The sequence below is a fragment of the Geotrypetes seraphini genome, chromosome 6 (genome assembly GCF_902459505.1).
Source record: "Geotrypetes seraphini chromosome 6, aGeoSer1.1, whole genome shotgun sequence".
NCBI lineage: Eukaryota > Metazoa > Chordata > Amphibia > Gymnophiona > Dermophiidae > Geotrypetes > Geotrypetes seraphini.
Window position 1 is genome coordinate 222,571,808 of NC_047089.1, and position 14,618 is coordinate 222,586,425.

The 14,618-nt window shown below is 47.8% G+C and overlaps 1 protein-coding gene across 3 annotated transcripts in view; it reads left to right on the forward strand.

The window, feature by feature from the left end:
- The window catches only part of GPAT4 (glycerol-3-phosphate acyltransferase 4), a 50,345-nt gene that overhangs the window by 31,950 nt on the left and 3,777 nt on the right, over positions 1-14,618 (forward strand). For all 3 annotated transcript variants that reach the window (XM_033949930.1, XM_033949929.1, XM_033949931.1), the window contains 2 exons: positions 7,919-8,047; positions 9,725-9,804. In XM_033949930.1, the coding sequence (XP_033805821.1) occupies positions 7,919-8,047; positions 9,725-9,804 (209 nt within the window). The remainder of the gene's footprint in view (positions 1-7,918; positions 8,048-9,724; positions 9,805-14,618) is intronic.

The following is a 14,618-nucleotide window of genomic DNA, read 5'->3' on the forward strand; positions in this document are numbered from 1 at the left end:
TGCCTGTTATGGACGGTTCTGCTCTTAGGGTCTCGGAGGCGCGTGCGTTAGAGACTCTTCTTAAGTATGATTTTGATGTCTCTGCCTTTGGGGTCCAGGCGGCTGTTTGTGGGGAGCTAGTCGCTCGCGCCGTGTTTCGGTGGGCTGAGCGTGTCCTGGATCGGGAGTCTGATGACTGGTCTCTAGTGGATCAGGAGGTAGCGAAGATTGCGATGGCTGCCTCGTTCCTCTCAGATGCTCTTTATGACTTGGTGCGGATTTCGGCTAAGTCTATGGCATGGCCGCGCGGCGTATTTTGTGGCTGCGCGCTTGGGCGGCGGATTCTGCGTCCAAAGCTAAGTTTACTAAAGTTCCCTTTAGGGGGTCTTTTTGTTTGGAGAGGAATTAGATGAGTTGATTCAGACTCTGACGGACTCGAAGGTGCCCCGTCTGCCTGAGGACCGTGCCCGCCCTGCGTCTAGGTGTGGGGCTGCCCGGGGGCGTTTGCGGGAATTTCGCAAGTATCGCCCGGGGCGTGGGGCTGCTTCTTTCCCGGCTCAGGGTTTTTCCCGGGGTCGGTTCTTCCAGCGCATGCAGCCCTTTCGGGGGGCCCGTCGGGGGGCAGGGAATCCCTCCGCCGGTTCCCCCGCTTCCCGTCCTGCGCAATGACTCCTTGCCGGCGCCCCCTTTGGTTCCGGTGGGGGCCCGGCTGCGCAAATTTTTCCCCAAATGGGCCGAGATCGCGTCCGATCAGTGGGTCCTTGAGGTGGTGCGGGACGGTTACGCTCTGGAGTTTACCCGCTCTCTGCCGGACCTTTTCCTCGCTTCTCCATGTCAGACTCCATGGAAGACGCAGGCTTTTCGTCAGACCCTTCAGCGTTTGCTAGATCTCGAGGCAGTGGTGCCGGTGTCCCCTACGGAGTGGGGCACCGGCAGGTACTCCATTTACTTTGTGGTGGCCATAAAGGAGGGGACCTTTCGGCCCATCCTGGATGTCTCTCGATCTGACGGAGGCCTACTTGCAGGTTCCAATTCGGGCCTCTCATCAGCACTTCCTTCGCTTTGCGATCTTGGGGCGGCACTTTCAGTTCTGTGCGCTTCCCTTTGGTCTGGCCACGGCTCCTCGGACGTTCACCACGGTAATGGTGGTCGTCGCGGCAGCCTTGCGGTCGGTGGGCATCCTGGTTCTCCCCTACCTGGACGACTGGTTGATTCGGGCAAAGTCGTTGCAGGAGAGCTCCCGGGTTACGGCTCGGGTGGTGGAGTTTCTCCGGTCGCTGGGCTGGGTGGTCAACCTTTCCAAGAGTCGGTTGGTCCCGGCTCAGCGTCTGGAGTGCCTTGGGGTTATGTTCGACATCTCCTTGGGGAAGGTCTTCCTTCCAGAGGCCCGGGTGAGCAAATTGCAATCTCAGATTCGCCTGCTTTTGGCGTCCCGGGGTCCTCGGGCGCGAGATTTCCTCCAAGTCCTGGGGTCAATGGCGGCGTCCCTGGACGTGGTGAGGTGGGCGCGGGCCCACATGCGTCCTCTTCAGTATGCTCTGCTCCGGAGGTGGTCTCCCCGGAGGCAAGATTTGGATGTTCCGGTTCCCCTGCGAGGCTTGGCGCGCTGCAGTCTGCGCTGGTGGCTCCGGACCCCTCACCTGGTTCAGGGGGTGGGTCTGGATCTCCCGCAGTGGACGGTGCTCCTTACGGATGCGAGTCTCCTCGGTTGGGGGGCTCAGTTTATGGGCCACTCAGCTCGGGGCACCTGGTCCGCGGAGGAGGCCTCCTGGTCGATCAACGAGTTGGAGACCAGAGCGGTCAGGCTGGCGCTGTTAGCTTTCCACTCCCTTTTGCTGGGCAAGTCGGTCAGAGTCCTGTCGGACAATGCCACGGCGGTGGCTTATGTCAATCGTCAGGGGGGCACCAAGAGCACTCCTGTGGCGCAGGAGGCGGCTCGGCTCATGGTTTGGGCGGAGTCCCATCTTCTGGACCTCTCGGCTTCTCATATAGCCGGGGTAGAAAATGTTCAGGCAGACTTCCTCAGTCGTCACTTCCTGGATCCAGGAGAGTGGTTTCTCGGCGCCGGAGCGTTTCGGTTGATAGTGCAAGATTGGGGGCAGCCCTGATGGACCTGATGGCCACGAGTGGCAACGCCAAAGTGCCCCGCTTCTTCAGTCGTCGCAGGGAAGGGCTGGCCGAGGGTCTGGATGCTCTGGTCCAGCCGTGGCCAACGGAGGGGCTGTTGTATGTGTTCCCTCCTTAGCCGCTGGTGGGCAGAGTGCTTCTTCGCATTGTTCACCATCCGGGTTTGGTGGTGCTGGTGGCTCCGGATTGGCCTCGACGTCCGTGGTATGCGGATCTGGTGAGACACCTGGTGGCGGTTCCTCTTCCTCTGCCTCTCTCGGACGACCTTCTGATGCAGGGTCCCATTCCCTTGTTCGACCCGTCTCTCTTCTGTCTTACGGCGTGGCTCTTGAAAGGGGTCGCCTTAGCAAGAAGGGATATTCAGACAAGGTGAGCGCTACACTGTTGGGGTCCCGGAGGCTTTCTACCTCTCGGGCTTATGTGCGGGTTTGGCGTCTCTTTGAGGAATGGTGTCGGGCGCGGGGAGTGACCTCTTTTCGCGCTTCTCTGCCTAACATTCTAGAGTTCTTGCAGGATGGCCTGGATAGAGGCCTGGCTTGGTCTTCTCTCCGGGTTCATCGTGCGGCCCTGTCGACCTTTCGAGGGTTGGTGTCAGGTCAGCGTTTATCGGCTCTTCCTGATGTGATTCAGTTTCTGCGGGCGGCCAAGTTGCTTAGGCCTCCCCTACGGCCCTCGGTTCCCTCTTGGGATCTTAATCTGGTTCTCTCTGTTTTGGTGCGCCCGCCTTTCGAGCCCTTGGACGACTGTTCTTTGAAGGACCTTACTTTGAAGGCGGTCTTTTTGGTGGCCATTACTTCTGCTAGGAGTATTTCTGAGCTGCAGGCTTTCTCTTGTAGGGCTCCCTTCTTGGAGTTGTCTAGGGAGCGGGTCGTCTTGCGGCCTGTTCCTTCCTTTCTGCCGAAGGTTGTTTCTCCTTTTCATGTCAATCAATCGGTGGTTCTCCCGGTCTTGGGTGGTCGGGAGGGCTCTTCTGAGCAACGGCAGCTGCGCAAGTTGGATGTCGGTCGGGTCCTTCGCTCTGATGTGCAGCGGACCCAGGAATTCCGGAAGTCCGATCATCTCTTTGTCCTCCTGGCTGGTCCTCGTCGGGGAGCTGGCGCTTCTAAGGCTACTATTGCGCGCTGGATCAAGGAGACGATTGCTTCCGCTTATCTTCTGAAACAGCAGCCTGTTCCGGAGTTTCTCAAGGCTCATTCCACTCGGGGTCAGGCGGCTTCTTGGGCTGAGTCGTCGCTCGTGCCTCCGGTGGATATTTGTAAGGCTGCGGTTTGGTCCTCCTTGTATTCTTTTGTTAGACATTATCGGGTAGATGTTCAGGCGCGTCGGGACGCGGTGTTCGGTGAGCGTGTTCTGGTATCGGCCCTTCGGGGGTCCCGCCCGTGAGAGGGACTGCTTTGGTACGTCCCATTCGTAAAGTTAACCTCTACTGGTCTGGAGAGTGCTAAAGAAGGAGAAATTAGGTTCTTACCTGCTAATTTACTTTCTTTTAGCTTCTCCAGACCAGTAGAGGTCCCCACCCTGTCTGTTGTTGTTGTTGTTGTTGGGCTGTTTTCGCGGGCAGTTTTTGTTTTTTGCTGCGGGTTCTAGTATTTTTCTAGGGCCGGGGAGAATTAAAGAACAGCGGCTGTGGCTCGGCTGGCTTAGCTGGCGAGCTGTGGGGACATTTTCCTTCGGGTATTTCTCCTCTGCATTTTCCAACAGCATTTGGGTATGTTATTTGTTACTCCTGTTCGGAGTATTGTTTTCTTCCTGTTTTCCAGTTCTTGGTTCTGCTTGGCTATTCGGCAGACTGAGGGAAATAGAGAAGGGAGGATAGTATATACTGTCCCAAAGTTTTGTTTTCAGTCTCCACCTGCTGGTCATGATTAGATATATACCCATTCGTAAAGTTAACCTCTACTGGTCTGGAGAAGCTAAAAGAAAGTAAATTAGCAGGTAAGAACCTAATTTCTCCTTACTAAGGGGAGATCCTGCCAATCCAACCTGATCAGCTTCTTTGACTGGGTAACAGGGAAGCTGGATATTGGGGAGTCCCTGGACATTGTGTACCTGGACTTTAGCAAAGCATTCGATAGCGTACCACACCGCAGGTTACTGAGCAAGATGAGTTCTATAAGATTAGGTAACACATTGACGAAATGGGTTGGGAGCTGGCTTGGAGGTAGGCTCTAAAGGGTGGTAGTGAACGGCACCCCCTCCGAAATGACGGAGGTGATTAGTGGAGTACCACAGGGCTCAGTCTTGGGCCCAATCCTATTCAACATCTTTATAAGAGACTTGGCAGAAGGGCTTCGAGGTAAAATAACATTATTCGCTGATGACGCCAAACTTAGTAATGTAGTGGGCAAATGCACAACAGACGAAGATTCAGTGCCCGACAACATGATGCATGACCTACTCCTACTGGAGCGATGGTCTAGGACATGGCAACTCAACTTCAATGCCAAAAAATGCAAAGTTATGCACCTGGGCAGCCAGAATCCATGCAAGTCTTATACCCTTAATGGCGAGATCCTAGCAAAAACAGTAGCAGAACGAGACTTGGGGGTAATCGTCAGTGAGGACATGAAGTCTGCCAATCAAGTGGAGCAGGCTTCGTCCAAGGCAAGACAAATCATGGGCTGCATACGAAGGGGTTTCGTCAGTCGTAAGGCGGAAGTCATTATGCCATTGTATAGATCCATGGTGAGGCCCCACCTGGAATACTGTGTGCAATTCTGGAGGCTGCATTATCGCAAGGATGTGCTGAGACTGGAGTCGGTGCAAAGAATGGCCACCCGGATGGTCTCGGGACTCAAGGATCTACCATACGAAAAACGGCTTGACAAATTACAGCTATACTCGCTCGAGGAGCGCAGAGAGAGGGGGGACATGATCGAGACGTTCAAGTATCTTACGGGCCGCATCGAGGCAGAGGAAGATATCTTCTTTTTCAAGGGTCCCACGACAACAAGAGGGCATCCGTTGAAAATCAGGGGCGGGAAACTACGAGGTGACACCAGGAAATTCTTTTTCACTGAAAGAGTGGTGATCGCTGGAATAGTCTTCCACTACAGGTGATTGAGGCCAGCAGCGTGCCTGATTTTAAGGCCAAATGGGATCGGCACATGGGATCTATTCACAGGGCAAAGGTAGGGGAGGGACATTAAGGTGGGCAGACTAGATGGGCCGTGGGCCCTTATCTGCCGTCTATTTCTATGTTTCTATGTAAATAGAATCCAGACGACTTTGCCAAGAGCAATTTTTCTGTGGCACTTGACACTTCAACTCAGTATTTTTCTCGAGGCAACGTATCTCCCTGGTGCACAGACCAAAGTTGAAAGTCATCTCAATCGCCAATTCCAACTCCATGAATGGTACTTAAAAACATGATTACATAGTCTCTTCAGGATTGGCAGACTCCAACCATAGACCTTTTTGAGCCCCTCTAAATGCGAAATATCTTCAATTCTGTACAAAGCTTCCAGCCTTCAACAAGATTATTTGAAAATGCTTTCTCACTCACCTGGCCTCACAAGTTCCTCTACACCTCCCCCTTTCCTCTCATAGCCAGAACCGTCCAAAAGATTCTCAAGAACAAACCAGACTCCTCCTTATAGCCCCAGATTGGCCCAGGCAAGCCTGGTATCCCCATCTTCACAGGGAGGATTTAGATCGGTGGGAAAGACTTTCTATATCTTGGTTGGGAAGGGTCCATGTGATCAAAATGATGGTTTTGCCTCGATCTCTTTACTTTTTTACTGCGTTACCAATCTTTCTACCTAAGGTATTTTTTGACCATTTACACCGTATGATTTTTTCTTATATTTGGAAACGGAGACCTCCACGAGTTCGCCATCAAATGTTGTTTCAGTCAAGGGATAGGGGAGGTATGGCGGTTCCAAATTTTTATTATTATTATTTGGCAGCTCAGTTGAGGTACTTGTTGGCCTGGCAGCAAGAGCCTCATAGGACTTGGGTACAAATGGATGCTTAGTTTTTGGGTGATATTTCATTGCGCTCTGTACCGTGGTATGCTTTGGGTAAACTTCGGGTTATTGTAAGAAAGGCTAACCCAGTGGTAGGGGTTCTTTTGCGTGTGTGGATGTTGTTTCGGGAGAAATTGGTTCCGGGTCGGGTGTATTTTTCTCAAACCCCGGTGTGCATAGCTGAGGGTTTTTTGCCAGGACAATCTGATTCTCGTTTTAAGTTTTGGGAAGCAAGGGGGGTTGACCACTTTGGGACAGTTTGTGGTGGATAGGGCTTTGATTCCGACATCCCAAATACAAGAGGACTATGGTTTACAGGGAGCGGACTTGTTACAATATAACCAGGTTATTGATTTTCTTCGAAGAAGAGCCCTGCCAGATCTTCTTTTGGATTCTGAGGCATGGAATAAGGTGTGGGAGGCTTCGAGTGGGAGAGGATGTATTTTTCAATTGTATGGGTCACTTCTTTCGCATGATGTTTCCCCTGTGCACTATTTTGCTTATTGGGAAGGTCTTTTGGGTCGCACTTTTACTGTAGCACAGTGGAAGCGTATCCTCCGATCTTTCCTTAAGCCTTCTATCGCTAGCAATATGGTGGAAAATGGTTATAAAATGCTATATCGTTGGTATTATACACCTGAACGATTACATAGGATCAATCCTGTTCTCCCTGATGATTGTTGGCATAGATGTGGGGCCTCTGGAACATTTGAACATATTTGGTGGGCCTGTCCAAAGGTGGGTCCCTTTTGGGATATGGTGTTTTCTGTTTTATCGGATATTTGTGGGGTGCTCATGGTTAAAGATCTGGGGTGCGCACTGTTAAATTTGATGCCTCAGGGAGTACCTTCTAGATTTTCCTCTATTATTGCCCCTATGGTTACTGCGGCACGGTTGGCCCTAGCTGCTGTTTGGCGCCAAGATATTGTACCATCTAAATTACAGGTGGTTAGCAAAATGGATTACGTATTTCGTATGTCTCAGTTGACCGCTGTACGCCAACACACTTTGGGTATTTTCATGCATCGGTGGAAACCATATCTTGCTTGGAAGGCTAGGAGGGATGGTTGAAATTTTTATCATATGCTTTTCTTTTTTCTAAACCCCATGTTTTGCTTTGTTTTCCTTTGGGTTATTTATATGGCTGATTCTGTTTGCTTTCCGGGACTCGGGGGGGGGGGGGGGGGGGCTTGATTGGGGAGATTAGGAAGGGGGAATACGCATCTGGTACTGTTCTGTTATACTGTTATTGGTTGGCCTTGTTACAAAGAGTACTGTTACAACTATGTGCTATGTACCAGAGATTTTGGTGTGTTTTACATTTTGTATGTTTTCCTTTGTTTTCTTCAATAAAAATGTTTCAAACCTAAAAAAAAAAGAACTTCCTAGCATTTGTTCTAAACCTGCCCCCTTGTACTTGTGGTTCCCCACAGTGTGAAGAATCTGTCCCTGTCTACCTTTTCTATGCCCTTCAAGATTTTGAAGGTTTCTATCATGTCTCCTCTAAGTCTCCGCTTTTCCAGGGAGAATAGCCCCAGCTTTTTCAACCTGTCAGCATATGAGAAGTTTTCCATACCCCTTATCAGTTGCCTTGATACAAGATACTGAGTTGCTGAAGACAGCTCTATTCCCTTATAAGTGGAATTAAGTCAAATTTCAACTGTTCTCTAGCTCCTTCTGTTGGTAGTGGGACATAACCCACTCATCTAAACTGGTCTGGCAGGACTCGAGGAAAGGAAATTAACTGGCATTTCTAAATTAAGCTTTTCCTTATCAACGTCTACATATTTTTCTCCCTTCACCTTTGTCTCACAGTACTATCTTTTTTTTGTTTTCTTTTTCAGTATGATGCACAGTTTGGAGATGCATTTTGGAACAGTAGTAAATATGGGATGGTGAATTATCTCCTCAGAATGATGACAAGCTGGGCCATTGTCTGTAGTGTATGGTATCTTCCCCCCATGAACCGAAAGGTAAGTGCTTAGCATAGATTCCTCTCAACTCAGGATTCATAAGTGATACCACCATCAGGGCAGAAGCTGCTGAATTTCTGAGAGAGCCCCTTCCCTGACACTAGTGAAATCATTTTTTATTAAAAAACAAGTAAGAGTGTACAATACACCAAACAGTCTATAAACAGTATGAGCATAACCTTTAAACATTTAGTCCATGTTGAACCCTAACCCCCAGCAACCCATATCCTCCTAGAAAATAAATGAGCCAAGGAGCCAAAGGGGGTAAGACCTGTTCCTAGAACACACATCCCTACTGAGAACAAAATTTCCCCCATCCCTCCCCCTATCCACTCCTACCTCTCTCCCTCCCTCCCTCCCAACCTACCCATTGAAGATAAGATAGTACAAAGAAAGACCACCCCGCTCCAGGCCCGAATTTGCCCCCCAAGGGCAGGAGGACCAACCAATCATGTCAGAAGACAAACTCTACAGACCCCGGAATCTGGAGCCAGCCACACATCAAATGAATATATAGAGAAAAGGAAAGAAAAACAACCAAAAAATGAGCAGTAGAAAACAGAAGGAAAGAGAATATGAAGAACCTTATGCCTCAAGGGGGTGGTAAAGCATCACTAAGACTATCCCTTCCCTGATACTTTAACCGGTCAGGGCCATTAATGTAGCCTACTGTTGCAATTAAATAAGTCCAGATGGAAGAGAAACTGATTACATTCAATAATATACCTCTTCCAATTCATGTTATTCACAAAACAAAATTCATGAAAACACTTTTGGTCAGAGACTGTACTTATGTCGAGGGGAAAAACCTCAGATCCTCACACTCCACCAGAGCAAATCTTGTGGTGATGCTAGAAAGGGACGTTACTTCATAGGCTGAAAATCCCCCGAAGAATTAATCTTCATAGATGTAATACATTAAGAAAAATAACTGGCTTTAATTTAATTGAGAACCAAACTAACTTATCGTTCAGTCAGGCTGCCGGATTCACGCTGCTGTAATGTAGGTGTGGTTATGTCTTCCTTGCCAATGAGGCACACCACTGTTTCGTTGCACAGCTGCATCAGGGCAGGAAGTCTGATCCGGCACATACACTCCACACTCACACAACATCTGTGGCACGGCTGTGGCAGCTGTGGTGTGAGCGCGGAGTGTATGCGCCGGATCAGACTTCCTGCCCTGACACAGCTGTGCAGCGAAACGGTGGTGTGCCTCGTCACCAAGGAAGACATAACCACACCTACATTACAGCAGCGTGAACTCGGCAGCCTGATTGAACCAGATAAGTCATTTTGGTTCTCTATTAAGTTAGTCAGTTATTTTTTGTAATGTATTACATCTATGAAGATTAATTCTTCGGGGGGTTTTCAGCCTATGAAGTAATGTCCCTTTCTGGCACCACCACAAGATTTGCTCTGGCATAGTGTGGGGATCTGAGGCTTTTCCCCTTGTCATTAATGTAGCCCCCAGGCAAATTTGCTCACTCCTTGCTTCTCAGCCTCTGGGGAGGAAATTATGCTCATGTCCTTGTTGAGCCACTTGATGTCCTTTTGATGTGCTCTGATGAGAAGATAGATATGCTCCTTTGCTGCAACTCTAGGGGAAAGGGCATTGTGTTGCAGCTTGCTCAGGGCTTTGGTGAGCATGGTAGATAATGTTGGGTTTTCCTCTTGTAGGATGGAGAAGATGCTGTTGTATTTGCTAATCGAGTGAAGTCAGCTATTGCCAGACAAGGTGGCCTTGTGGACATGCTATGGTAAGTAAAGGAAATAGTATTTGAGGCCAGACTAAGCAACATTGATATGACCATAGGTTAAGTACAGCGTTTACCACTGGAGGTTGAAAAGACATCTAATGCAACTATAGTGTCACTGCTTTGAAAGAGTGATAACCATTACATTACATTAGTTTCTTTTATTCCGCCAATACCTTTGGTTCTAGGTGGATTACAAAAGGATGAGATTCTGGTCTTATCCAGAAGATTACAGGGAAGTTATTGGTTGGAACATTTATAGTCTGGTGATGGAGTGAGGTTATTGGTTGTATCAGGAGTTAGTTTTGACATATTTCTTGAATAACCTGGTTTTTATTTCCCTCCTGAAGGTTGTGTAGTTTGGCGCTGAGATCAGTAAATTGGAGATGTAGCTGTCTAGTTTTGCTGCTTATCTTAAATACTTGGTACTGGTGCCACAGAAAAATAATCCTTATTTGTATTTAATATTTTAGAAAATGGAACAGAATTACCATATTATCCCATCAAAAATATATTATCTCAGCATCTTATCACTCAGTTGTGCAGTAATGTCTTAGGCCTACCATCACACATGGTGATGAGGAATTTCTGGGCTTCTGGACAGTAAACACTAAAGGACAGACTATTCTTAAGAAACCTTATGGAATAAATAATGAAAGCTAACAACCAGATACCCAATAAAGAAATGTAGGGAGTATGCAAATCTTTCATACATATTCATAGTGGATATCCTGAAAAACATGACTGGCAAGGGAGTACTCCCAGGACTAACTTGGGAAACAGTGGTTTAGGGTTGTAGTGGGGCAGGATGTGTAACTCAGTTTCTTCTGCCCATTCCAGTTCTGCTCTCAAAATGGTCAACATGATTGGGGCATCACTCCTGACAATACTACTACACCACCCAAAATTGTTTCTAGTGCAAAAGGTATATGAGTCTTGAACCATAAGAACATAAGAATTGCCGCTGCTGGGTCAGACCAGTGGTCCATCTTTTGTGAGTTTGTAGAAGGCATCATCTACCTTTTTCCTCTTGGATCCACCTCCTGTATCTCTGGGCTGTTCCCTATTTCCTGAGTTTTTCCTGAGTTGGAAGATGTCTTTCTGATCTGCTCTTAATTTAGATTTTTTATTTTCAGTTCTTCATCTGAACTCTGAGGCTTTTGGTGCTCCAGAGGTTCCTGGTTTGCCTGGGAAAGTGCTGCCTGGGAGAAGACACACTCCGTGGTCAGAAGTCTGTAGCCGGGAGGGCAGCCCTTTTACAGGGAACATGCCTGAGCAGCCTGCCCTAACACTCAAACTTGGAGAATGCAGGGTCTCAGACAGGGGCCACCAGCTAGGAGTCTGTAGCAGGTCTGGATCAGGGGAAAGACCCAATGGTGTACCGGCGTTTTAATATGGTGGCATTGCTACAGATAAATACAGAATCCTTGTGGGAATTAAAGCTTGAGCCCCCTGCAAACCTCTGAGGATCAGCTTTCAGTTATGAGCAGTTCTAGGGCTCAGACCTGTTTTTTTCCTTCACATCCAGATATTTCCAAGATGCTGACAGAGTATCAGGAGACTCTTGAAAGCCCCTTGCGGGTTGCTGATTCTATGACAAAGATGTACTTGATGGTTCTGGTTTTTCAGCAACTGTCCTTCCTAAAGTGGATTTGCTGGTAGCACAGGTGTCTAAACATACTTCACTGCCTAGTGAAGGCAGAGTAACTTTAAAGGATGCACAAGACTGCAGAGTGGATTTAGTCCTCAAAAGGCCATTTGAGGCCCTGGTCTTAGGTCTAAAGAGAGCGGCTATGGCTTCTTTGATGTACGTGCCTGCTATATCAGATTGTTTCAAGCCCCATTGGTGGAGGATGATACCTACTCTCAGTTCCTAATATTGGGAGTGGATTATGTAGCAGATGCTCTATGCAAGGTTTTCAGAGTTATGAGTAAGGTTTCCGATTATTCGATCGCTGCCTGTAGAATGCTCTGGCTTGGACAGTAGGTAAGAGATTCAGAGTCCAAGGCCACTTTGAGCAGGCTTCCATTCAAAGACCAAATGCTGTTTGGAAAAGGACAGGATGATCTTATGGTCAGGGTGGCAGATCAATGCTTGAAGTCCTTGCCATATAGTAAACTGAGAGCCCCTTGGGGGGAGGGGGTCAGGTCATAGTTCCTTTTGAGGGTTCCCAATGATCCTGTCAATCCTTAGCGGGGTCCTCTGCCCATAGATTGTTTGAAGGATCTCAGCAGAGGTTTGGAGGCTCCAGGAGAGCTCAGACCTCTAATGCATGCCCCATAGCAGCCTCCAAGAAGTTCCAATGATGCCAGGACGGTGGCCGAACTCCCCTCTGATTTGGAGGAAAGGTGTTGGCTTATTGGGAGGCTTGGGTGCAGATTTGCTTGGACCACTGGGTACTTGGCATTAGTTGAGAGGAATACAAGCTCAAATTCTTTCATTCTCTACTGGACTTATTTATGAACTCTCTGGCCAAACGGCCAGAGAAAGTGGTCAGAGTCTGAGCAATAGAGAATCAGCTTCTGGATATGAAAACTAAGGAAGCTGTACCAGCTGAAGAATCGGGCTTGAGCAGATGCTCTATATATTTCATTGTACTCGGGAACGACTCAAACGACTGAAGACCAATCTTGAATCTGAAGTCGGTCAGTGCAGTGCTGAAGGTGCCCTGATTCCGAATGGAGACTGGGCATTTGTTCTTAGCTTTGGTGGCATTGGGGGGAGGGGGATGAATTTCTGGCCTCTCTAGATTTGACAAGTTTACTTGCATATTCCCATATTTCTGACTCGCAGGAAGTTCCCGAGGTTACATATACTGGAAAGACATCTCCAGTTCTCAGCACCCCCATTCAGTCTGACAGTGGCACTTTGCACCTTTATGAAGGTAAGGGTTATTGTCGCAGTGCACCTGTGTAAGGCAGGGATCCAGGTGCAGTGGCATAAATTGTCCAACTACTGTAGGACCTAGTTTGGATCATCGGCTTCTGGAAAAGTCACTTGGAGACCATGCAATCCCTAGAATACTTGGGAATTTGTTTCAACATGGCAGAAGGCCATGGGTTTGTTTGTTTTTTGACAGAGACATGTACCATAGAGTTTATTTCATGGGTGAAAGCTCATATGCATCCTCTCCGAGATGCACTTTTGTCCAACTGGTTTCCACAGGCATATTCTCTGCAGAAACTGCTGACCTAGACAGTGGAGGTGCGTCAGAGTTTGCGTCCGCCCCATCCGAAGTCACTGGATAAAGGCTTGCTGCTCTGCATATCCTCTTGGGCATGGGTGTCAAAGTCCCTCCTCGAGGGCTGCAATCCAGTCGGGTTTTCAGGATTTCCCCAATGAATATGTATGAGATCTATTTGCATGCACTGCTTTCATTGTATGCTAATAGATCTCATGCATATTCCTTGGGGAAATTCTGAAAACCCGACTGGATTGCAGCCCTCAAGGAGGGACTTTGACACCCCTGCTCTTGGGTGATCCTGATGCCAGATGCCAGCCTTTATGGTTGGGGTGGATATTGCGAGACTCACCCAGTTCAGGGCCAATAGTTGCCCTCACAGAGGAAGTGGTCTACCATCCACTTGGAGTTACGCACCATTCGCCTGGCCCTACATATGTTGAAATACAGGAGGCGGAGCCAAGAGAAAAAGGTGAATGATGCCTTCTTCAAACTTGTGAGTAAAGGAGAATAACCCACTGGTTCAAGACACGTCTGCCTTTCTACTAGAAAGAAAATTGTCAAGGTAAGAACCTAATTTTCCCAAGGTGGTTTTGGGGAAAGGAACTCTTTTTTTTTTTTTACATAGTGATTACAAGTAATACAGTTATGATCTTGCACAACAGTTTATTTGGAGCTTTCTATTTAGCATATAAATGCTTTTGGTACAAAATTTTAGCTGGAATTCAAATCTGTAAATTTGGGATAAGCTCCGTAGCAGTTAGCTTCTCTATGGCATTATGACATCAGCTGTCACTCCAAGTGTGGTGCAGTCAGCCACTTTTTTTTTCGTGCACCAACTGTGGCTTTTAGTTTCATTATTCATTACCAGTGTTCCATGTGTGCAGAGGTTATTATGCTTTCATCACTTGAATTGTTATATTCTGCTTGGATACTGTGGATTATCAGAGGGATGCAGACTGCAAGCTTTAACAATCCCACCTCCCCACCTTCCTCATTTGTTCACATTCCAAGAACCAAATATAATTTTGGAGTTCGGTTTTAGTTTTGACTGAAAGCTTTCAGATGGTTTGGGTGGCAGTTTTGGTTTCAAATGAAAAGGGGGAGGGGGGGAAAGCAGTTTGTTGGCCTCTACAGTGTCCTGTATAGCTCACAGCTAGTATTCTCAGTCTTCGGCAGTTGGTAGGTATCCTATTCAGCTCAGCTCTGGTGAGTGAGGCCGTAATTTGAGAAGATCCCTGTGTGACTCAGGATTCTGATGTTGGGTTACTCTAGATTTTCAGAAAGCATTTGACAAAGTTCCTCATTAGAGAACATGAGAAAATTAGAGTCATGAGATAGGAGGCAATGTTCAGTTGTGGATTAGGAGAAGGTAGGGGGTAAATGGCCATTTTTCTCAATGGAGGAGGGTAAATAATGGAGTGCTGCGGGGATCTGTACTGAGACCGGTGCTATTTAACTGATAAATGATCTGCAAACTGGAACAACAAGTGATGTGATTAAATTTGCAGATGATACTAAACTGTTCAAAGTTGTTAAAAACATGTGCAGATTGTAAAAAATTGCAGGCAGACCTTAGGAAATTGGAAGACTGGGTGTCCAAATGGCAGATGAAATTTAATGGGGACAAATGCA